The sequence below is a fragment of the Triticum dicoccoides genome, chromosome 3A, assembly GCF_002162155.2.
Source record: "Triticum dicoccoides isolate Atlit2015 ecotype Zavitan chromosome 3A, WEW_v2.0, whole genome shotgun sequence".
NCBI classification, from domain to species: Eukaryota; Viridiplantae; Streptophyta; class Magnoliopsida; order Poales; family Poaceae; genus Triticum; species Triticum dicoccoides.
This window is the reverse complement of record NC_041384.1, coordinates 481,747,216-481,769,896: the sequence shown is the minus strand read 5'-3', so window position 1 is coordinate 481,769,896 and position 22,681 is coordinate 481,747,216. Positions and strand designations below refer to the sequence as shown.

The 22,681-nt window shown below is 45.5% G+C and overlaps 4 protein-coding genes across 5 annotated transcripts; 2 read left to right on the top strand and 2 right to left on the bottom strand.

The window, feature by feature from the left end:
• Nucleotides 1-3,033: 3,033 nt before the first annotated feature.
• Nucleotides 3,034-5,696, bottom strand: LOC119268679 (acyl transferase 5-like). Its single transcript, XM_037550372.1, has 2 exons — nucleotides 5,234-5,696; nucleotides 3,034-4,069 (listed from the first exon to the last, which is right to left on the bottom strand). Exons 1-2 carry the CDS (start codon nucleotides 5,660-5,662, stop codon nucleotides 3,230-3,232), a joined length of 1,269 nt encoding a protein of 422 aa, XP_037406269.1. The 5' UTR covers nucleotides 5,663-5,696; the 3' UTR covers nucleotides 3,034-3,229.
• A 170-nt stretch (nucleotides 5,697-5,866) lies between these two features.
• On the top strand, nucleotides 5,867-11,555 carry LOC119268678 (probable magnesium transporter NIPA9). The gene is made up of 9 exons (XM_037550371.1): nucleotides 5,867-6,168; nucleotides 6,270-6,368; nucleotides 6,467-6,596; nucleotides 6,732-6,820; nucleotides 7,242-7,298; nucleotides 7,367-7,425; nucleotides 7,688-7,808; nucleotides 9,692-9,840; nucleotides 11,101-11,555. Exons 1-9 carry the CDS (start codon nucleotides 6,058-6,060, stop codon nucleotides 11,315-11,317), a joined length of 1,032 nt encoding a protein of 343 aa, XP_037406268.1. The 5' UTR covers nucleotides 5,867-6,057; the 3' UTR covers nucleotides 11,318-11,555.
• A 2,064-nt stretch (nucleotides 11,556-13,619) lies between these two features.
• Nucleotides 13,620-18,637, top strand: LOC119268675 (casein kinase 1-like protein 2). Of its 2 annotated transcripts, XM_037550369.1 has the most exons (15): nucleotides 13,620-14,026; nucleotides 14,151-14,191; nucleotides 14,848-14,917; nucleotides 14,995-15,143; nucleotides 15,442-15,537; nucleotides 15,636-15,706; nucleotides 15,927-15,988; nucleotides 16,144-16,207; nucleotides 16,288-16,372; nucleotides 16,459-16,585; nucleotides 16,782-16,864; nucleotides 16,958-17,018; nucleotides 17,216-17,352; nucleotides 17,870-18,119; nucleotides 18,262-18,637. In XM_037550369.1, the coding sequence occupies exons 1-15, from the start codon at nucleotides 13,951-13,953 to the stop codon at nucleotides 18,282-18,284; spliced, it is 1,395 nt and encodes a 464-aa protein (XP_037406266.1). In that variant the 5' UTR covers nucleotides 13,620-13,950; the 3' UTR covers nucleotides 18,285-18,637. The 2 variants fall into 2 exon arrangements, with proteins under 2 accessions (XP_037406266.1, XP_037406265.1); XM_037550368.1 differs by having other exon boundaries at nucleotides 13,621-14,026; nucleotides 17,870-18,313.
• A 971-nt stretch (nucleotides 18,638-19,608) lies between these two features.
• LOC119268677 (probable cytokinin riboside 5'-monophosphate phosphoribohydrolase LOGL1) lies at nucleotides 19,609-21,998 on the bottom strand. Its single transcript, XM_037550370.1, has 7 exons — nucleotides 21,706-21,998; nucleotides 21,520-21,617; nucleotides 21,384-21,414; nucleotides 20,441-20,540; nucleotides 20,264-20,334; nucleotides 20,007-20,150; nucleotides 19,609-19,886 (listed from the first exon to the last, which is right to left on the bottom strand). Exons 1-7 carry the CDS (start codon nucleotides 21,838-21,840, stop codon nucleotides 19,776-19,778), a joined length of 690 nt encoding a protein of 229 aa, XP_037406267.1. The 5' UTR covers nucleotides 21,841-21,998; the 3' UTR covers nucleotides 19,609-19,775.
• Nucleotides 21,999-22,681: the final 683 nt, after the last annotated feature.

Sequence of the window (22,681 nt, the reverse complement as noted above, 5' to 3'; positions counted from 1 at the left end):
GCATGCCCACGTGGCAGCGCCTGATTGGCGCGGGCGGCGGTGGCGATTTTGTCCGGCGGCGACCGGACGTGTCCGGTGACGGCGGGGGCGATTTCTAGGGTTTCGGGGAGAGAAGGGATCCGGATTTCGGGGGGTGTTTAAATAGGCATAGAGGGAGATAGGAGAGTCCAAATGATGAGCGGTTTTCGGCCACGTGATCGTGATCGAATGCTCTAGATGATGGAGCAGAGTTAGGTGGGTTTTGGGCCAAATTGAAGGGGTGTTGGGCTGCAACACACACGAGGCCTTTTCGGTCCCTCGGTTAACCGTTGGAGTATCAAACGAAGTCCAAATGATACGAAACTTGACAGGCGGTCTACCGGTAGTAAACCAAGGCCGCTTGGAAAGTCTCGGTCCAATCCGGAAATGTTTAATCCCCACACACGAAAGAAAGCTAGAAATGACCACCGGAGGAGAACGAAGCGCCGGAATGCAAAACGGACAACAGGGAAATGCTCGAATGCATGAGATGAACACGTATGCAAATGTAATGCACATGATGACATGATATGAGATGCATGACAACGACAACAACACACGGAGAAAAAACCCGAACCCGAGGAAATAAATATAACTTAACGCCGGAAACGGCAAGAGTTGGAGTACAAATAGGGAAAGTTACATCCGGGGTGTTACACCAATCTAGGGCTCCGGCGGAGCTGTTCTACCGGGGAAACTTCCCTCCAGGAGGGGGAAATCATCACCATCGTCATCACCATCGATCCTCTCATCGGGAGGTGGTCAATCTCCATCAACATCTTCACCAACACCATCTCCTCTCAAACCCTAGTTCATCTCTTGTATCCAATCTTTGTCCCAAAGCCTCAGATTGGTACATGTGGGTTGCTAGTAGTGTTGATTACTCCTTGTAGTTGATGCTAGTTGGTTTACTTGGTGGAAGATCATATGTTCAGATCCATTATGCATATTAATACCCCTCTGATTATGAACATGAATATGATTTGTGAGTAGTTATGTTTGTTCCTGAGAGCATATGAGAAGTCTTGCTATAAGTAGTCATGTGAATTTGGTATTCGTTCGATATTTTGATGAGATGTATGTTGTCTTTCCTCTAGTGGTGTCATGTGAACGTCGACTACATGACACTTCACCATTGTTTGGGCCTAGAGGAAGGCATTGGGAAGTAATGAGTAGATGATGGGTTGCTAGAGTGACAGAAGCCTAAACCCTAGTTTATGCGTTGCTTCGTAAGGGGCTGATTTGGATCCATATGTCATGGTATGGTTAGGTTTATCTTAATACTTCTGTTGTAGTTGCGGATGCTTGCAATAGGGGTTAATCATAAGTGGGATACTTGTCCAAGGAAGGGCAGTACCCAAGCACCGGTCCACCCACATATCAAATTATCAAAGTACCGAACGTGAATCATATGAACGTGATTAGCTTGATGATAATTCCCATGTGTCCTCGAGAGCGCTTTCCTTCATAAGAGTTTGTCCAGACTTGTCCTTTGCTGCAAAAAGGATTGGGCCATATTACTGCACCTTATTTACTTTTATTACTTGTTACTTGTTACAAATTACCTTATCACAAAACTATCTATTACCGATAATTTCAGTGCTTGCAGAGAATACCTTGCTAAAAACCGCTTATCATTTCCTTCTGCTCCTCGTTGGGTTCGACACTCTTACTTGTCAAAAGGACTACGATAGATCCCCTACACTTGTAGGTCATCATCACAACAGTTGGAACTATAGGTGGCCAAACGGGCCGGGATAGCTGGGCCGGCCCGATAGCACGGCCGGCACGGCACGTCACGTGCTAAACGGGCCAGGCCCGGCACGCGGCACGCCAGGGGCCGTGCCTGGGCCTGAAGGCCGAGCACGCGGGCCGGCACAGCACGGCCCGATTATCTTTTTATTTTTTTATGTATCCTAATGTGGCCCAACAGGTAAAAATAGGCTAAAAACGCCCGGTGCACAAAATAGGTGGCAGATTAGCCGGCCTAGCGTGCTTGTGGGCCGGCCCGATTAGCATATGGGTCGTGCCTGGGCTGAAGGCTGCAGCATGCGGGCTGGCATGACACGGCCCGTATAATAATCGTGCCTCGGCGGGCCGGGTCGTGCCAGACACGATTAGGATGGGCCGGGCCGGGCCGGCCCGTTTGGCCAGCTATAGTTGGAACTGGTCTACCAAATCATCGTCTGCACCAAGCTACTGGTTCTATTTCCTCAACCCTTTCATTTCGTCATTCTTGTATTGAAGTACTTGATCGTTACTGTTTGAAGACTTTGACTAAAGACTTTCTCAATTTCCACAATCCTATTTTTTCAGTCAGGTTGTCTTCAGCCTGCTTGTCCTGTTTATACGCTACTTGTACTCTGTGCTTGTTTTCATTTCATCATAATGACTGTGCTTCTGTTATGTTATGCATGCATCTGAGTACTTATTCCGCTGCTAAGTAGTTTGTTGCTTAGGAATTTCCTCACCTAGAAATTCTTTAGTGACGAATTTGTAAAAATCGCCTATTCACCCTCCCTCTAGTCGATATAACGCACTTTCACATGTAAACCCTAGTTCTCACCCCCTCCTTTATAAGGCGGGCGGGGGGGGTGGGGTAGATTGGACGACACCTGATGAATAACTTAAACCTCGGTAGCTATCACTACCTTCAATTTGTAACCCCCTCACACGAACCATCAATAAAAAAAACAAAGCAGGAGTAGGGTATTATCTTGACCATGAGGGTCCGAACCTGGTTAAAACTCCGTTTGTGATCCCCTCGGGTACATTCGGTCACGTTCTCCACCCTGCCGAGGACACTGACATTTTTTGGTATCATCAATTAGCGTGAAATATTAGTCCTACTAATTTGTTGTCATCAATACAAAAAAACCATGTGTGATCCCCTCTGGTACATTTGGTCACGTTCTCCACCCTACCGAGGACACTAACGGTTTTTGGTATCATCAATTAGCATGCAATATTAGTCCCACTAATTTGTCGTCATCAATACAAAATCAACAATTAAAGGGCACAATGTACTTTCACAAACTTTATTGAGCAGTTGTCCATATATTAGACCACCCCCTGAATTACATGGATAGTTGTGCGACAATATTATTTGTTACTTTTCCCAACATCGCAAGTGTAGTATTTCCTCATGCTCCAAATTTTTTATCCAAACCCAACATCCACTCATGCCATTGATATGATAACAACTAGGCTTTTAAAAGAAACCCTTCATCTCATCCTTGAACTCATTGAGATACTTCTCCTCCACACACTGGGTCATAACTCGTGTGCCCTTCTTGGGCATTGGCGGAGCACCAAGCACCACGACCGCCATGTAATCTGCATAGGTAAATGGTAAGATATGGCTAGGAGTGCCCCACCCGTAGTCGACCTCAAAGAATCCAAGCCTCGTCCAATCCGACACAAATAGCACATTGTGCTCGAACGCCAACTGGTATGGATCAATCTTCACATCCCCTGACGCCCACTTGGCAAACTCCAAAGGGAGCCTTGCCTTCCCGTCCCTAATCATCCTGATCACACCAAGCAGCCCCATCATGGCAACATCCTTCGCCATAGATGTCACGGTAACCGGGTAGAAGCAGTTGCCGTAGAAGCCCCCATCCTTTGGGAGAACTTGTGTGAGAAGGTGTCTGGTGTTTGCGAAGAAGCATATTTTGACCTCGGATTCTGGACTGTACTTGATGGCCCGAGTTCGAGCTTGCCAAACCATTGCAATGGCGACATCAAAAGTTGAGCAATACTGACCCATTGCTTGGAAGTATTCGACCTTGACATGGGCGATACACTCTGAGCTAACATCTGTGGCGAAATGCTGGAAGCCGAAGGACTGGAACGATGGCGGTGGCCCTGGAGGTAACTTGGGTGGGCTTGGGATTACAGCCTGAGCCCATGCAGGAGCCACCGTAGGCTTGTCCAGACCGCGGGCTAACTCAGCAATTGTGTTGATGAATTGTGCTGCGCCAAGCCCGTCTGTGAGGGTGTGGACCGCTACCAAGCCCACAACAAATCCTCCACAAGTGAATTCGGTCACCTGGCATGGACAGAGTTAGAACGAGAAAGGTAATGCAATATCAGTCTTGAAACATCAGTTAAAATGACAAGGAAAAAGTTTGCAATATAGAGTCCTGAAACCATGACATTCGATATTGTTATTCAGATGAAGTGGTTGTATGGAATTTGAGTCAGTGAAGAGACAAATACAGTCAGGCTGTAGTAGTAGACTACCTAAACCATTGTGACGTGTCGGTGCTGCCGGCACTTTCTATCTTCCACTACCAACAACGCGATGTATCCTAAAAAAGAGGGGGATGTGGTACAGTTCCACCTAGTTAGTGTATCATACATATGTGTTACAGTTCAACCACTCTGATACGTAGTCTTGGTTCATTTTGGAGCTACTCTCTCTGGTCGCAAAAAAGGGTCTTGACCTACACTAGTCCGAGAAATGAATCCATTAGAAATACTGTCTTGAAACAACATCTATATTGCGAAAAAATAGGAAACAACATGTGGTTTCTTGAGGTCAACATATTCTTTCTTCCTGACTTCATGACTTCAGACGCCCTGAACTAATTCATGGCGATGGTTTCTCGATGTGGTGGGTTGCTCTCTCTCCCTGCTTAAAATGTCCATGCCCCTGTTTTTAAGCTTAAAACGTTTACTAATACGGACGAGCATGCTTAAGAATAAACGGGCGGAAATTGGCAGCCTGATCTAAATATACTATACCCGATCGGACTATGTATAAATATATGTTGTTGGTGACTTGAATAAGTTGATGCTCGGTTACTGCCTTTGATAATCGCACACAAGAAAATGCGAAAATGAATGAAAGATGCGGACTGCAGATGCCTAAACATTTTCTGCAAGGAGCCTCGAACTCATGTACTTCCTTTGTTTGTTTTTATAAGACGTTTTAGATAGTTTTTTGTACTCCCTTTGTCCGAAAAAACTTGTCCCAAACTTGTCTCTCAAATGAATGTATCTAGTATATTTCAAATGAATGTATCTAACACTAACTTTATGCTAGATATATTCATTTGAGAGACAAGCTTTTTCGAATGAAGGGAATACTGTTTTAAACAGTCTAAAACGTCTCATAAAAATGAACAGAGGCACTTGAACTAAAACCACGACGAGTAATTTAAAACGGAGGAAGCAGTAACGAAAATATGATGTAACCGTACGTATATACCTGCATCATGACCGGAAGAGTGGTAGGGTCAACGCCTTCCTCCGGAGCGGGCAGCAGCTCCTCCTCGCAGACCACGAGAGGGTAGTCCAGGCCGTTCACGTCCTCCAGGCTGCAGTCGGCGGCGGCCTCAACGAACCAAGCGCCGTCGCCGGTGCACGCAACGCAGGCCTCGCCAGCCGCCGCCGATCCCACGAAGCGGCCGGCGAACGCGGGGTACTCCACCAGCGCGCGCGACAGCGCGGCGCGGATCACCTCGGCCGGCCTGGCGCTGTCGGCGCCGTTGCGCCGGAACACGTGCAGTGACCGCACGGTGTGGCGCAGCCCGGGCACGCGGTCGATGGCGGACAGCTCCAGCGTCTCTCCCGACGCCGGCGCGGCCGGCACGACGAACGACTGGGATTTCCTTGCCAGGGTGACTGACGACACCATGGTGGCCACGTGCCCAGTGTCAGTGTGCGATGCGAAATGTGGGTAGCGTGAGGCTTCGAGACAGCACGGGATGCGTATTTATAAACGCCGAAGTCTGGGCTGGGCTGAATGTACGAGCGGCAGCCCATCCAAGCTTGCAAAGCCCAAAAGCAGAGACAACAGAATAAAAAAATGGAGCATCCCTCCCGCACACGCGACGCGACCCAGGCACCAACGAGAGCGCCACCGGCGGCACCCACGCTCGGGCACGGGGGCGCACGACACGACGAGAAAAGGACGCCACCCGGCCACCTCCTCGGCTCCTCCCACTCGTGGTCTTCTCCTCGGCCCTCCCACACCCAAAAAGCTCCAGGGAAACCCCCCACGCGCGCGCCTGGTGCCGGATCGGATCGGGGATGTGGGAGTCGGTGGCGCTCACGCTGGCCGGCGCCGCCGGCAACAGCATCGGCAAGGTGCTCCAGAAGAAGGGCACCCTCATCCTCCCGCCCCTCTCCTTCAAGCTCAAGGCACCCCTCTCCCCTCCCTGCCCCCTTATCCATCCCTTCCGGTTGCCGGCGCTGCTGCTTACTGTTAGATGGATGACGCCGCCCTCTTCGGTCTTGTGCAGGTCATACGGGGCTACGCGCTCAACAGGCTCTGGATCAGCGGCTTCCTCCTCGACATGTGCGGCGCCGCCCTCATGCTCACCGCGCTCTCGCAGGCGCCGGTGCGTTGCCTGCTTCCCAACTCCCTTGTGTTTCTCTTCTCGCCCGATTAGTAGGATGCCGCATGATGACTGATGCGGCGTTTGTTTTTTCTCATCAGGTCTCTGTCGTGCAGCCGATTGCCGGCTGCGGCCTCGCCATACTCTGCGTCTTCTCCCATTTTTACCTCAAGGAGGTCATGAATGGCCTTGATTGGATTGCCATCACAATGGCCGGTCTCGGCACCATAGGTGAGCTACAGTACAGTCACAAGTTCGTCATCATAGTTTTACGTGCAATGGTCACAAGATGGAAATGGATTGGTTAATGGCATTAGGCTAGTATCCATGCACTGACTGGATTTACTCTGCGTTCTGTAACTTCAGGAGTCGGTGTAGGAGGGGAGGAGCAGAAAGTGGAAGAGATTCCCCTTTTCAGTATACCTTGGCTGGTGCTCACCGTTCTCATCTTGTTTGTAGGTACCATACTCTGTTGTATTAGTTTTATTACATCCACGTAAGTATGCATTCTACCAAAACAACTGTAGTTTCTCTTGCACAAACTATTTTGACCGTTCTTGCTATAATATTCCAACTCTCACCAACAATTTTAGGCGTGCACCACATGAGTATTACCCTTGTATTTCTATATAGAAAATTATGTTGTCTTAACTATTTCTGTGTTATGCCCCCACGAAACTGCTTGCTGGAGTTAGGGAAGTGTTTAGACTGCTCTTTTGTTGGATTAATTCATTCCCGTTTCATTAAAAAACACGTCAATTGGAAAGAACTAATCATATTGTAGGATATTATGGTGGATGATATTATTATAGTGCTGATGAATCCAGATTCTAGCCTGCTACTGATGGCAATTTTGTTTGGTTTATGCCAATTAAGGTTCTGCTCAACACTTGGCTTCATATCTACAAAAAGCAAAGGCGCGAACAAGAGTTGGTGAGCAATTTTTTAATTTCGGATTCATGTTTCAATATTGCAAATATTGACACCTTGCATCAATCCAGACTGGACCTGAAGTGATCGAGGAGGTCATATACGGCTTAGAATCAGGCATTTTGTTTGGGTAATTTTTTTTATCTATTTCCATTTATCACTTTGTTTACAGCCTTTTCTATTTTAAAAATTAATTTATGACTTAGACTCAGGCCTTATGTTGACCACTCTGGTCCCTGTTTCAATTGATTGAGAGGATATTTACTTGGGAGTATACATTTATCATGAAATAAACAAATGTTACTTCAACCTTTCTTTTCTTTTAGTATACAGTTATGCAGTGACCCAATATGGGAGGATGACTCATAATTATTAACTTATTTCATGTATAGGATTTCATCAGTGATCTCTAAGATGGGATTCGTGATGTCTGAAATGGGCTTTCCGAAGATTGTTGTGCCAGCTGCCATTTCTTGTAGTGTGGCCTGCAGTGCCGTGGGATTTGTTTACCAGGTATGTCTAGTTTACTGGAGATGCGACTCCCTACTTGTGTGCATCACAGAGATGTCCCTTCTTAATGCGCACTGCTGCCCTGATACTCTGGAGATGTACTTCTCTGCTTTTTATGTGTTCTGGCATTGATAGGGATGTATACAGTGCTTGTGTAGTGTTTGTAGAAAACCTAGAGATTTTACCTGCCATCGGTGCTGCACTTGTTAATGATTTACGCACTCGAACAGTGCACGGGAACTATTGAGACTATTGCACTTTGTTAATCTCAACTAATGCTGTCGGTGTGCATGCATTTATTGTTTGGCTGTCATACAACCTATGTCAAATCCTTCTGTTTCAAGCAATCTTCAGCTGATTGCACTCCTTTCATAGAACATGCACATGTGGGCCATTGCGAAGACATTTAAAGCAGAATTGATTTGTGAACCTGGAAAGCATCAAATTGTTGGAATGGCATGAAGGATCGTTGCTTCTTGTTGGGCTCTGTCTTGAGCTGGAAGACGTCCTTGAACAAGTACAAGTGTGTCATCTTTTTCCATGTTTGCTACAACTGTTGCGTTACCAACGATTCCAAGTTTCTCTTGCTGTCCATTGTGCCATGGTGGCAGGTGAACAGTTTTTTGATGGTCATCAGAATGAGGCCCTGCATGGAGGCATTCTAGAGGTATCTCCATACTAAAGAAAAAAGGTTATTTAGTGTTGATCTACATTCAGGTGGCCACTCAGTCTGTTGGTTAGATACCTCTAGATCACCCCTTGCAAAGACTCATGCCAACAAGGTTTGGAGACTCCACTTGTTGAGTTTCCATTGCACAATGAAAGATATGGCCATCTTGGTATGGAAGATGAATGAGATGTCATACTATTACTTGTTCAAGGACATTTTCCTGCTCTTTAGAGAGACTCACCCCGAAGCAGCCATCTCTCACCTCACTTTAAATGACTCTTTGTTGGATTCACAGACCAAATCCTCTTACTCCCTCCGGATGGGAATATAAGTTTGGCATGGGAACTTAGGTAGTCAATTTAACTAGTGAAGCATGTATAATATGCCACAAAAAATATATGGCTAGAAACTTCATTGGACGATGAATCTAAAAATATTTTTTTATAACATACATCATATTTTGCGCTAATCAAATCGAAGACCTAAATATCCGTGCCTGACCTATATTCACATTCAGAGGGAGTGGAACAAATCTGTCAAAATGGCAAACAGGTGCACATATGCTGCACATATGCTGCACAATGACATTAACTACCGAGGTGCATTAGTTCATACTATTTATTCATAGTTTTTATGTAGTGTTTTTTGAGAACATGTACTTGCTAGTCAAACTCTTACACCAAGCTTATGACGCCACCATAACGTGAATATTAGGGTACACCATATGGGAGCAAAGTGGAGTGGAGTATTTTTTGTCTGAGTGAAGCAGGAACATGGGTGTGACTGACCTTGAATGGAGCCACATAGTGATGTCACATAATATTTGCTGATACTAAAATTGAGCTATAAATCTTGCTTATTGTAAATCATATCACACTGCTTCTTCCTTTTTGCTGCCGAGACCATTTTTTTAATCTAAAAAGGGAAACACATGTGCATGTTCTATGAAAGGAATGCAATCCTTTTTGCAATTATTTTTTACAAAATTTATACTGTACTAATTTATACTCCATTGACATTGATGATCTGCAAAATTTTAAAATTTTGTTATTTGCAAATTGTTTTCTCAGATTGCACTAGTATATTGGACCCGTCTGATGAAATATGTGTTTTTAACATTTGTCATAATGACTTGTCTAGTTATCTTTCAATGCTTCTGCTCTGGTTTGTGGCTTTGCTTTGTATATTCCACTAATGGGACATGACGCCTGTGCAGACTCGAGGTCTCAAGCATGGGAGGGCAATTGTTGTGTCCACATGTACATCGGTGGCATCTATTGTGTCTGGTGTTGTGGCTGGTATGGTTGCACTTGACGAACATCTGCCGACAGCTCCCGCAGGACGTTTTTTTCTCTTGCTTGGATGGTAATGTCATTATACTACATTGTGTTTTTCTTTCTGTGTTGTGTGCTATTGCTGAAGACTGATCTGATTCCCTTTTCCCTGCTTCTGTAGTTAGCTACTCCCCCCGACCCATACTAATTGTCGCTGCTTTAGTACACAACTTTGTACTGAAGCTGTGACAAGTAATATGGATCGAAGGGAGTACATTGTTTTTTTTTTCTTTTCAATGCCTGCACCTTTAAGGCTATTGCATTGGCAGTGTATCCGATAACCGTGAGATCCTGGCTAAACTATGAATTTTTGTGATTGTGATCACGAGGGGAGGTTGCGTGGTGGGGTAGGGGGTGATGGTGGTGGAACACTTAACATACATTGTGGACGCAGTGATGATAGGCAATACTGGAGGTGGCAGAGAACCTCTTGTTCTGTATGGCAGTATCTCCTTGATAGATATAGCAGCAGTAGGACCACCCATGCCCAAATCTGGGGATGGTTGTGCATCCAAGGCCCAAGGGGCTCCACCGTCGCATTGAGCAGGAGCTGGGAAACAGTCACTGCCTTATCTATGCTGTGGGAAAGCCGGATGTGGGTAGATCTGGTGAGATGGAGACGAAAGGTTAGCCACCTACAACCACAGGCACCATCTTGTGGAATGTGCAGAGAGGGAGGCAGCGATGGATAATCCCATGCAGGTCTAAAGTGAGTGAGGTGGCATTGACGTTGGGGAGGAAGACAATGCTGGAGTAGAGGGAGGAAGACTTCCAGAGTAGTGAGTGTTTGGGGCGATTCGCAATTTTGCAGTTGTTGGGATGTCTGTGAAACTGTTTTGGTTGTGTGGGGATATCCCGCCCCAATGTGAGCCATCTCTTGTAATCATGCAGCTACAGACGCATTTTTTGAGATTTCCACCTGATATGCTCTGCTATTTGCCTCACTAAATTGCAAGTGGGGTGGGTGCTTCTCTTGGGACTATATATGGAATTCATGTAGCATGTGCTTGTTATGTATTCTTTGTTGGCAACTTTGATCATGAGAGAATATATCAAGTTCTTTCTCAGTCTATTAAGGTTACGGATATGCAAATTCAGCTTTGCTGAAATACCTAATGTATATTGGGTGCAATAGATTAGGACAATAACACCAGTAGTGTACCGTGTAAGGAGTCATATCGTCTATTGACAAATTGGATTGAACAAATGTGTTGTCTCTTTGTGCTCTCTGACCTCTGCTCCACTTTTTTGAATTGGCTGAGGGACACTAAAGAGTTGGTTCTCCTTTCAGGTTCTTCATTATTACGGGGGTGATACTTCTTGTTACTTCAACCCGAGTGATTGCGCGCCTACCTAAGCCTGTGCAGAAGTTTTTGAAGAGTAATATGGAGCGTTCACACAGCATCAGGAGGCCTGGGTCAGCCCGAGGGAAGGATCCCAACCAAAGCACAACAATCCATGCCTCGACATTACATATACTAACCTCTACAGGGAAAGAGAAGGCCTAGAGGTGCTACTGGAGCATGACTGTCTTAACACCTTTGATGGGTCCAATCACTAATGTGAATGTACAAGTCTAGAGTAGCATCTCAAAAGTTTGGGCTGGCTGCTCATATACTGACTGCCCTTATAGATCTAACAGAAACAGAAGTTCGTAAAATCTCCTGTGAATTTTGATCAAGTTACATACCTTCCTGTGGTCAGTTGTAAGTGGTATATTAGTTTGTTCTCTTCCCTTCCGAATCTTGTGTGCGTGTTTCTGCTTTACTTGCAGCACCATTATATTTTGCTTTTAAGAATGCGTGGGGAGGGCCATGTATGTCCTGTTTGGATGTTTGGGCTACTTGATACTACAACTCTTGTGATATACCGTCAATTACTTCGGTTCCGTTAGGCCCTTGCTGATGGTTTCTTTCACAGAAGCTTCCCCCAGTGCACTGCCACAGTTGTGGGAAATGTGGGCAAAATATTTGCTGTACCTACATGTGTAAGAATTGAAAATTTTGCAACTATACAAGTATTGAAGTATATATTGCTAATCCAGCTGCACATGACTTTCATACGTGGTATACACCTAACATTTCTGATGAACCCTATTTTTCTGTTTCTATTTTGTTAGAATTAAAGAATGAACAGGATGATCTCATACCTGTCTCCGTTTCCCATGCTGCCAAATGAAGTGTGGCCAAATGACCAAGTCAGAACGTATCAGAGGTTTGTAGTTATCTGTGCCCACAAGTTCCAAGTGTGTTAGGAATTTAGGATTAGCTATAGGAGATGCTTGTTCCACTAGCGGGGTAGCTATCCTGAAATTTTCCAACCCTACCGTGATTAAAAAAGAAAGGGTTTGCTTTCTGTGTGGTTTGGTGGTAGGCACAGTTTTGTCCAGCCATATTTGATTAGCTAGGTTAGGTCAACTAATGTACTACTACAGTATGCATAGTATTACGTAATAACGGAAAAGATTACGAAACTGCTTCACAGACGACTCTTCCCGCACGACCTCCGAACGATGCTGCCTCCCCAACTGCGCTCCTGCATGCACTCTTGCTGCTTGTGCTGCCACGTACGAATCGTGCGGGCATCGGCCGCGCATTCGTCGTGTGTATAGCAGCGCTGAAAAGATTAAGAATTTCACATCAGTCGCCTTGGGTCAGGCAGCATCCGGGCAAGGGGGTCATCCAGTGCTAATAAGCTGGTAAAAGAGTTTGGACATCTTTATTGTACATCTTCAGTTAGGGTATAGGTTGACAATCTTCTTTGTGGGAATTGCATGTGTTTTTGCTAGGCAGAGTGATGTTTGTAGTTACTCCCTAGAAAGTGCTATCTAGTGAATGCATCACATGGTACATTCCTTATAGACAAATTAAGCGCCCCGTTTTGTCATTAATTGTCATGTCATGTAGTCAGCTTTGATCTGATCTCAATGTTTACCTACACAATTTCCTTTTTGAACTTTACATTTACAAATTCACAACTTTAACGATGCAAATAAACTCGGCTGAGCATTTCTAAATGGCCTCATCTTGCTGAAGAGTCAAAAGCACCCAAAATACATTTATTATTACAAGCCATGATGCTTTTTTTTTGCGGGGAACAAGCCATGATGCTTCGTCGCTGGGAAAGCGGGAATGTACTCCAGCATAACCGTGGAGCCTCGCACGTACTATTATTGGGAGAATATTGTGCAAATTAGCCCATAATAAATATGCCGAGATAGCGAAAAATGGTATACGCTCACAGGCCACACGCAACCACCTATTCCAATCCATAAGGACCCAGACTGAAACGGCGTGCCGATGTCACAGTCGATCCACCGGCGCCTTGCGATTTTAATTAAGCATTACTATTAAAAAGTACGCGTGGCGAGTTGGGAGAAACATTATCTTTGGACACGCTTGCTGCCTAAGCCTGCTGCCGTGTAGTCGTACTCCGGTTTAATCACCAAGATAAACGACCCTACCAAGAGAAAGCAACTGGGCATGCTTGATTCAATCTTCCTTCTTTGACGTTGTTTTTTCTCTAGTGCTTCCTTGGATCCATATTACTTATCGCAGATTTGTGATGGTCGTACTAGGCGTTACCATCTCATCCAGTCCAATAAAAAGAAGAAGATAATGCTAAGCAAGAGGGTTACGGGCTTACGGCAGAGTACAGTAGGGTACCCCAAGCAATATTCAAAGCATCCACCAGGGGAAAGCGAAAGCGTCAAAGCGAGGGCTAAAATGCAAAAGGAAAGAAGGAGAAGAAGAAGATACGGGGAATGGGATAGAGTCGGGGTGGGGAGGCCAAACTGGTCCTTTTTTCTTTTTCCTCCTGCGCTCTGCTCTGCTTTGCTTGCTTGGTCTACTTCCCCAACTCCCCCCGAAAAAACAATCCCAAGCGGCACCCACACGGCCATGGCCGCCCACCCCTCCTCCCCTCCCTCCCCAAACCCTAGGTAGCAGCACCATCACCACCACCACCGCGGGAGCCTCCCTGCCTCGCAGGTCCCTGAGCCTCCAGCCCGGCGCCGATCTGAGCCCCCGCCGCTAGGTCTCTCGGGAGGGGAAAGCGCGTCTTTTTTTTAGCCTTTGTCTTTTCGGCTGTGCTCGGTGGGAACTCCCGAGCTTCGGCGTAGCATTTCTCGGGGAGGGCGGGGATGGAGCCGCGGGTTGGGAACAAGTTTCGGCTCGGCCGCAAGATCGGCAGCGGCTCCTTCGGGGAGATCTATCTCGGTGCGGGCCGGCCTCTCTGCTCTTTGCCCCGAATTTCGGATTCCATTTTTGGGGGATTTTCTAGTCCTCGATCGATTTTTGACGCGCTTCTGTTTGTTTGTCTGTCCCCTTTGCGTGCGTGCAGGGACAAATATCCAGACCAACGAGGAGGTGGCGATTAAGCTGGTACGTGCTCCTGCTGCTGCGATTCGACTGCTCGGATCTTTCTGATGCTCCCGAGTAGTACTGCTGCTGCGTTAGCCTGCTTTGGACGCCGTAGTGGTTGAGGAATGTGGACCAGCTCATGCTTGGTGCCGGTTATCGTCGGCCAGGTTGCGGGTTCCTGTAGGATAGCTCGTGACATGCCGCTCTTCTCAAAGCTTGAGCTCTGGATGGATGCTCTGCCCTCGTTGGCAGATTTAGTTCTCCATGGATGGATGAACAATTTGGACTAGTTGATTGGTCAATGTTCCTGGGAATTGACTGGCGTGGTTGACTTCGTTGGACTTGAGCTTTTTATGCGCTTTCGGTTAATCTATGCAGATTGACAACTAAGCTCGAGCTGCCGAGTATTGGATGATGTATATAGTAATAAAATATGAACGGCAGATACAGTAAACCAGGAGAGGAATGAGAAACAGTAACTTGTGAAACATATTGCTGCATACTCCGTAGCCCGGAGTGACAGTCTAGATATAGAGACCCATTGCCCATAATTCTGCATCATAGTGGCTTGTTGCCTCTATAAACTACCACTAAATTTAGTATGCAGGTTATTTCGTCTTGATTGCCTGCATCAGATTTCTGAAGTTTGACATTTTATTACTTTCTTGTTCATGCAGGAAAATGTGAAGACAAAACATCCTCAGCTGCTCTACGAATCAAAGATTTACAGGATTTTGCAAGGAGGAAGTATGGAAGCTTTACATCGTGCATAATTTTGTAGGACTTCGATAGAACTAGTGGTTTGACAATCTTTGTTGTGGCAGCTGGAATCCCAAATGTCAGGTGGTTTGGTGTAGAAGGAGACTACAATGTCTTAGTCATGGATTTGCTGGGGCCAAGTCTGGAGGATCTATTTAATTTTTGCAGCAGAAAATTATCTCTCAAGACTGTACTTATGCTTGCCGATCAGATGGTACGTACACATACACTAATCATTTGATGCCATCCCTTCTTGTCGCCTTCATCAATCTATTTGTATATAGCAATCAGCAAGCAATTAACTCTGTACCTATCCTTGATTAATTTACATGGACCTCAGCTCCATTTGCTAGCCACTCTAACGCACATTTTCACTTTTCCTTCCATTGCTTTTTTTTTGGTCATACATACATTATGATTTTGCTCCTCATTTTTGTCGTATGTGTACCGTCTTTTTCTTTGTTTATTCCTAGCTTATGAGCTGTATCTGATCTGCACTCTCCCACTTGTAGATAAATCGAGTGGAATTCGTCCATTCCAAGTCATTTCTGCATCGAGACATTAAGCCAGATAATTTTCTCATGGGTCTTGGTAGGCGGGCTAATCAGGTGGGTAGCAATGCAGTGTTTAGTAATTAATTCAGATCTGCTGTATTATTTCCTTGTGTTAATTCTTACCACTTTATTCGTGCTCTTATATTTTTCAGGTCTATGTTATAGATTTTGGTCTTGCCAAAAAGTACAGGGATACCTCAACTCATCAACACATCCCATACAGGTAGAGGCATAAACATACTAAGTTATCTAGAGAGTATGATAGCAGCTTAAGTTATTTCCATACATCATACAGAAATGACACTGCTAGATTATGTCGAATATGTTTTAGTAGTTCTTTTCTTGAAGATGTCATTTTAGTTGGAGCACCCTTCTTATGTCAGTTTTTCTTTCTGATCTACTTTGGCTCCGCCCTGTGTTCTTACTTGATGGTAATATTGCAGAGAGAACAAAAACTTGACTGGGACAGCAAGATATGCAAGTGTGAACACTCATCTTGGCATTGGTGAGAAAATGATACTCTACCAGTTCATAATTGTTTCTTTTACATTGTAACTTCCACCTGTTGGACTTCATCCTGCTGTCAGTTGAGCGTCATAATCCTTGCCCTGCATATCTTCTTTTCTGACCATTTACTTCTATATTTTTGTTGTTGATCAGAACAAAGTCGAAGAGATGACTTGGAATCTCTTGGATATGTTCTTATGTACTTCCTACGGGGAAGGTCGGTTTATTTTCTGGATTCTTATTGTGTGCCACGTAAGATACATTAATGAATCAGATGTAACGTTGTTTTCTTTTCAGCCTTCCTTGGCAAGGTCTGAAAGCAGGAACGAAGAAGCAGAAGTATGAGAAAATCAGTGAGAAAAAAGTTGCAACATCAATTGAGGTACTTGGTAGTAATAATGTCTGTACTGGTTATTGGCACCCCGCCTTGTATATCATGTTGGTTATAATGTTCTCATTCTATTTCAGGCTCTGTGTCGTGGGTATCCTACTGAGTTCACATCATATTTCCATTATTGCCGCTCGCTTCGGTTTGATGACAAGCCTGATTATTCCTACCTTAAGCGACTGTTCCGTGACCTCTTTATCCGTGAAGGTTTGATTCTGTTTTCATTCTTGAAGAGGATTAGGAAATATTGTTTTTCTTTTCATACTTAAAGCCATGAGATATTAACTTCCCTCCTCCATACTTGATGGAAACCTGTTGCATTTTGTTTATTATTGAAGTACCAACATCCAAAACGCTTTAAAGGTTACAGGCGCATGGCTCATATTAGAATAATGCCTTGCAGGTTTTCAGTTTGACTATGTATTTGACTGGACAATACTGAAGTACCAGCAATCTCAAATTGCTAGTGCCCCGCCTCGTGTTGCGGTAAGTCCTTCCGTCGTGCACTCACCAACCAAATATGTGTATTTTTACGTAGCCATCCATGTGAAATTGTGACGTCTTGCATATATTTTACAGGGCCATGGTGCAGGACCTTCTGGGTTGACACCACCTGTATTGCAGAATGATAGTCAATCTGGTAATTGGTTTATTTTGATTGTTCCTTACGAGTATTACTGTTAAAGGCAATATTGATGAGTAATTGACTTATAATAAAGTTGCCAAAAAGTTCCTTTGCTTCTATGGCTAATTTGAACCAGATATGATTTCTATAGTTGAACAATGAATTGTCTGACTTTCTTAGCCATATTTATTTATCCATTTGTTATGATGTAGGTGCCGTTGAAGGGAGGATTAGTGGTTGGTCAGCAATGGACCGACGTCGTGCCCCACCACCCATTGCAAGCGTGGGGACTTCAAATAAGCAGAAAGCCCCTGTAGGAAATGATGCTCCTATTTCTAAAGACCCTGCGGTGTGTACTCTCCCCATTTCCCGTTGTTCGTAGTATAGGACTTGATATTGTGATTGGAAGATTAAAGCCAGACACTTTTTTTCAATATCTAGTGCAAAAGAGGAACTATGTGCTCACTAGTCAAATTTTCTTAGGCAATCTTGCGTCCATGACTTGTTCTTATAAACTTGTGCTCTCATTTGCCAAAATTCGACCCACATAGGTCATCATAAACTGCCATTTCCCAGCTGTGCAACCCTGATCAGTGTTTCATGTGGCTTGCAGAAATACTTCCAGCTTTGTGCAAGTGTTGGTGTTTTTTTTGTAGGCTTGTATTATCACTCTGTAATCTTTATATCTCTTGTTTTTCATTTAGTTGTGAATGTTCTGTTTTCCTCGTGGATGACTCCATTCATAATATTTTATGTTCTTGTATATAGGCATCATGATTCATAATCTGCAATATGGAAATTAAACACCAGCAACATTACTCCATTGTTTCAAGCTTCTTACTCTGGCTGTTGTCGCTGTTGTTCAGATATCTGGCTTGAATTTTTTGGGGCGGTCAAGTGGATCGTCAAGGAGAGCTGCTGTTTCAAGTAGCCGGGATGCTGTGGCAAGCGACACTTTTGAGCCTTCACGATCACGCACGACTGATGCAAGCCCTGGTGCATTCCGTAGAACCTCAGGTGCTCAGAGAAGCCCACCGGTTGATTCTGCAGAACCACAGCGTTCCTCTTCGGCCCGGCACTCATCTAACCCGAAGAACTACGAGTCTGCCCTCAAAGGTATTGAAGGTCTTAATTTTGATGGCGATGAGAGGGCTCAGTACTAGTAGCACTGAGAAAACGATTCTACTTCCACGTGTGCTGTGTATAAATTATAATCTGAAGATAAGCACAGCATTTCCTGTTGAGTTTTGGATCACAGGAGATGCTACGAGGAGGATGTGAAGTGCTATTGCCAGATGATGGGGTGGTGGTCTTCTGGACACGGTAAATAAGTGGTCAGCCCGAGGCACAAGGAATGTAGCTCTCATAATTTAATGTGATTGGGGTGCTTCTGTAAATGTCTTTAATCTTTATAGTTTACTATGTGGCGCTTGTCGAGTTTGTTGTATTATTTCTATTCCTTACGGTGCGCCTTGTCCAGTTGCCATTGTCTTGGCACAGCCAAGTGCAGCTTGTAGGACTTTGTCTTTGGAAACTGGAACTTGACCATGTAGAATTTTTTCGTCGGTTCATCGAACAAATTACAAATTTGGCTGGTAACATTTCCTGACTATTAATGTGCCTTTGAGGAGCAATGTCGTGTGGCTTTTTAGAGATGTGTTTCGTAAAGTGGCATCTCTTTTAACGTCTGTGCCGTGCATGTTTTTGCACTTCGGTCTGATCGCAAACCTATGCTGTTATTTGCAATTTGCTTAGCACAAGTATGCGTGTTTATTTTTTGGCCTGTTTGGGATGGAATTTTTTTGTGGTTGATGTTGTTGCATGAGTTGAGATGTTTTCTTTGGAACTGTTGTATTGCAAACCACGGCCCTTCATTTAGCAACGCGGTGATGTGTCCTAATTGACCAAACTTGGTGGATAAAAAACACAGAAGGCAGTGCAGGCGCAGCAGCCCAGGCAGCCGACATAGCACTGCAAGGGAACATGTACAGCCACATGTCTCAACTGGGTGCCTGCAGGTGTCAGGAAACGCATGCCTGACAGGCGGTGGCACCGTGGGAGCCATGGCCAGGGGGGAAGTGGCTCCCGGACCACATTGAGCCGATGTGGAGAGCCCGGACTACCAGCCAAGCTGAGGCGGCCATGGTTTCTCCCTTCTTCCTTTTTGAAAAAAAAAAAAAAAATGAAACTCCATGGGCACTAGCACCCACGGATTTATTGATATAGAAGAAGCATCCCCCTCATGAGAATTCCAGAAATTCGTCCCCGACGTGGATCGAACTCTGGTCGTTAGGTTTACAATCATGCGCCCCCAACCACTGGGCTATGCCCACGTCCTCACCCTTCTTCCTTTTTGACCTGAGGTTGAACATGCCAGTATTGACAAGATGGTTGTGAAAGGAACTTGTAGATTAATGATGTTGTGTCAGCTCGTTATTAACGTCATTCCCAGCGGTACTGATGCTAGCAAGATGCATGCACAACCATTCATTCACACCCAAGAAAACGACTGCCCTATCGGTTCACTTCACCTGAGTTCTGACGTTGGTAGTTTATCAGTCAGCATTTGCTCACGCCGCTGCATTCATTCCAAGGGGGCAGACAATGACTAGATACACAATCTTAGGCTTCTTCGCAAGATCAAGTCGCAATCCAACGTACAGGGTCACATGAAAGGCAACCAACAACGCAAAACCACAACACACTACGATTATTGCAATTGCAATCCCAGTGGCCAGTTGAGCAACCAGGGACGACGACGCCTGCCACACATCAGCACGATGCCGCCTCCTCCTCTGGCTCCGGTGCAGCTTTCCCGTAGCCCAGCTCGGTCATCTCCCAGCTCGTCCGCGACGCCACCTCCCGGTGTGAACGGGTGTATTGCTGAGCACAATCGAGAGAATCATTCAACACAATAACAATGCCGTTTGTCAACGAGGCCAGGCGTTTTATATAAACTCAAGGACGCGTATTAAAGTGTGGTGGGCAGTGAGGTCAGTTCACCTCCATTTTCGTCAGCAGTTCGTGGGCAGTTGGCGCCGACACGATTATCTGCCTGCAATCGGCCTTAATAAAACCTTCTGCCGCGCCCTTGTCGAACAGCGCGAGCAGCGGATCGTAGTACCCGTCGACGTTTAGCAGCCCGACCTGTTCAAGTCAATCATCAGTGCGCCTGGATCATTTGTCATTTGCCATAGCCCACAATGTACTCAGCTAAGGCTCTATAGCAATGTATTAGTACTAGCAGTCATAATACTCACTGGTTTGTCATGGATTCCGAGCTGCGACCATGTGATCATCTCTAACAATTCCTCCATTGTTCCATACCCTCCTGGTGTCCACATAAAAAGTAATAATCATGTAAGCATTGTCGGGTTGACGCATCAGCCCATTCAAAAAGGGCGAGGGAAGAACGTGTAGAATCGTGTCGTTCATACCTGGGAGAGCAATGAATGCATCGGCTTGTCGCGCCATCTCGGCTTTCCTCTCATGCATGTCAGAGACGATCTTTACTTCTCCAACACTTGCACCGGATATCTGAAAGAGGATTTTCGCTATTTCATTTGGGCAATGACATGAAGTTGGCTACATTTAGTTGCAGGGACATCATTTTCAGATTTCTTCTATCACCATCCTACAAAGTTCAGAGATATTTGGACAGTAGCACTTCCACATCATTTCAACAGTTATATGTATAATGGTGCAATTCAAACCCTACCGCTTACTTTTCTCACTCAACTTGCGACGACCGACCTCATGCCTCATGGCAGGCAAATTGAACACTATTATTACGTCCACCAAGCGGGCCAACTTTATAACTCCAAGTTGTACCGCCCAAAAGTCCAAGCTGACGGTTCATTTTTGCGTGTATGGAGAAGGCCTGAAACGGACGGTCTGGAATTTCAGCCCTATTCTAGTCCAATTCCTCAATGATCACATACCTATTTGTAACCCCACAAGCAAAGGTGAATCGGTCTGGACCCAACAGAAAACGGGAATCAAATGGTGAGTGGGTGACCAACAGAGATAGATAGCACTAGTATATAGTATTTGCTAGGTGATCGTGAAAAGTCGTGAGACCGACAGGCGGGGCCAAACCAAAGGATAGGGTTCAGATGGCCCATCCATCGGTAAGTGTTCCGAAATTCCGTAGTATGAAATTTCGCTTTAGGCAGAGAGATGAGTCGTGCTGTTGCTGCTTCACTGCGTGGAAGAACCTACTCTCTCTCTCTCTCTCTCTCTCTCTCTCTCTCTCTCTCTCTCTCTCTCTCTAACGTTGGCAATTAACAATGACGTATCAATCTGTATTTCTACGCATATATACTACGCATAATAATAAGAACAATAAGAAAAACTGGAAAGGAAGAGATTGGTACGCACCTCAAGGGGCATGAGTGCTCTTGGAATCACCCTGCAAAAACAATCGAACAGAGAGATACATACCCCATTAGGAAGGTTGCAGAGTGCTACTACTATATATGGGACTATATATAAACAGAGGCGGCCGGCGAGGTACCCGAGGACGTGGCAGCCGCCATCCAGAACCGTCTGCGCGATCAGGCCCATCAGCCCGATGCTGCCGCCGCCATAGACCAGATCGACCCCCCTCGTCACCTGCACGGAAAGGAAATCCCACCGTGAGCGTCGAATTTCGGGGCGGAAGAGGGCGCGCGCGGCCTCGGCATTCCAGCGCATTACTCACCAGCCCCTGGCCGAGCTCGAGTGCCGCGTCGCCGAAGACCGCGCGATTGCCGGAGTTGCTTCCGCAGAAGACGCAGATCCTGCCGAACTTCCTCGGCGGCGCGGGCGCGGGCGCGGCCGCGGTGGTGTCGCCCATGCCTGGCTTGTTTCCTCTCGGGTCCGGGGCGGGAGGATGGGGTTAAGAGTCGTCGTGGAGGAGGAGAGGAGAGGGGGTGTTTGGGTTCGGCTCGTTCTTCTACCCGATGCCGTGCGTTATCTCTCGTATCGTATCTGGGGGAGAAGCTTCAAATGAAGGCGGCATTAAGGATTCTGACGCGACTGTCCTTTTATTATGTCGTGATCAATTTGGTGGGTCATGCGAGCGGCCCATATTGCGCCAGAGGAGCCCAAGTGTCCTTCGGCTTTCCTTTTGCAGTCTGGCCCTTTCAATCTACTCAAATGACATACTCCTTCCTTTCCGAATTACTTGTTTTGGATTTATCTAGATACGGGTGTAGCTAGACTCATTTTAGTGCGAGATACCTCCGTATCTAAACAAATCTAAGACAAGTAATTCGGAACGAAGGGAGTAGTATATACTCCCTCCGTTCCTAAATACTTTTCTTTCTAGGCATTTCAACAAGTGACTATATACGGAGCAAAATGAATGAATCTACACTCTAAAATATGTTTACATACATTCGTATGTAGTAGTTATTTGAAATGTCTAGAAAGACAAATATTTAGGAACGGAGGGAGTAGCAATGAAGCCCTTTTGCTTGGGAAAATGGTCTATACCAAGGTGGCGTGCTCTCTTGAAGATCAACATTTCCTATTCCTTTTGTTCCATAATATAAGAGCGTTTTTTTACACTAGTTCTTTGTCATATTTTTCCGATGTAATTATGCACGATGTTAAGATTTTGTGAGAGAAAAGTGAAGGGTGTGCAAGATGACCTTGACCTTATGCGATGACAAAAATAACCTTTCGACATTTTT

What these genes read in the sequence shown, in the direction of transcription:
- LOC119268675 (XM_037550368.1), top strand. Translation starts at nt 13,951, where the DNA reads ATGGAGCCGCGGGTTGGGAACAAGTTTCGGCTCGGCCGCAAGATCGGC. An exon ending in TTATGCTTGCCGATCAGATG is followed by an intron (nt 15,144 to 15,441) that starts GTACGTACACAT and finishes TCCCACTTGTAG; the next exon opens with ATAAATCGAGTGGAATTCGT. An exon ending in CATCAACACATCCCATACAG is followed by an intron (nt 15,707 to 15,926) that starts GTAGAGGCATAA and finishes GTAATATTGCAG; the next exon opens with AGAGAACAAAAACTTGACTG.
- LOC119268678 (XM_037550371.1), top strand. Translation starts at nt 6,058, where the DNA reads ATGTGGGAGTCGGTGGCGCTCACGCTGGCCGGCGCCGCCGGCAACAGC. An exon ending in GAATCAGGCATTTTGTTTGG is followed by an intron (nt 7,426 to 7,687) that starts GTAATTTTTTTT and finishes TTTCATGTATAG; the next exon opens with GATTTCATCAGTGATCTCTA. An exon ending in TTTTTTCTCTTGCTTGGATG is followed by an intron (nt 9,841 to 11,100) that starts GTAATGTCATTA and finishes TTCTCCTTTCAG; the next exon opens with GTTCTTCATTATTACGGGGG.
- LOC119268677 (XM_037550370.1), bottom strand. Translation starts at nt 21,840, where the DNA reads ATGGGCGACACCACCGCGGCCGCGCCCGCGCCCGCGCCGCCGAGGAAG. An exon ending in GGCGGCTGCCACGTCCTCGG is followed by an intron (nt 21,415 to 21,519) that starts GTACCTCGCCGG and finishes TTGTTTTTGCAG; the next exon opens with GGTGATTCCAAGAGCACTCA. An exon ending in TCGGAATCCATGACAAACCA is followed by an intron (nt 20,151 to 20,263) that starts GTGAGTATTATG and finishes TGACTTGAACAG; the next exon opens with GTCGGGCTGCTAAACGTCGA.
- LOC119268679 (XM_037550372.1), bottom strand. Translation starts at nt 5,662, where the DNA reads ATGGTGTCGTCAGTCACCCTGGCAAGGAAATCCCAGTCGTTCGTCGTG. An exon ending in CTCTTCCGGTCATGATGCAG is followed by an intron (nt 4,070 to 5,233) that starts GTATATACGTAC and finishes TGTCCATGCCAG; the next exon opens with GTGACCGAATTCACTTGTGG.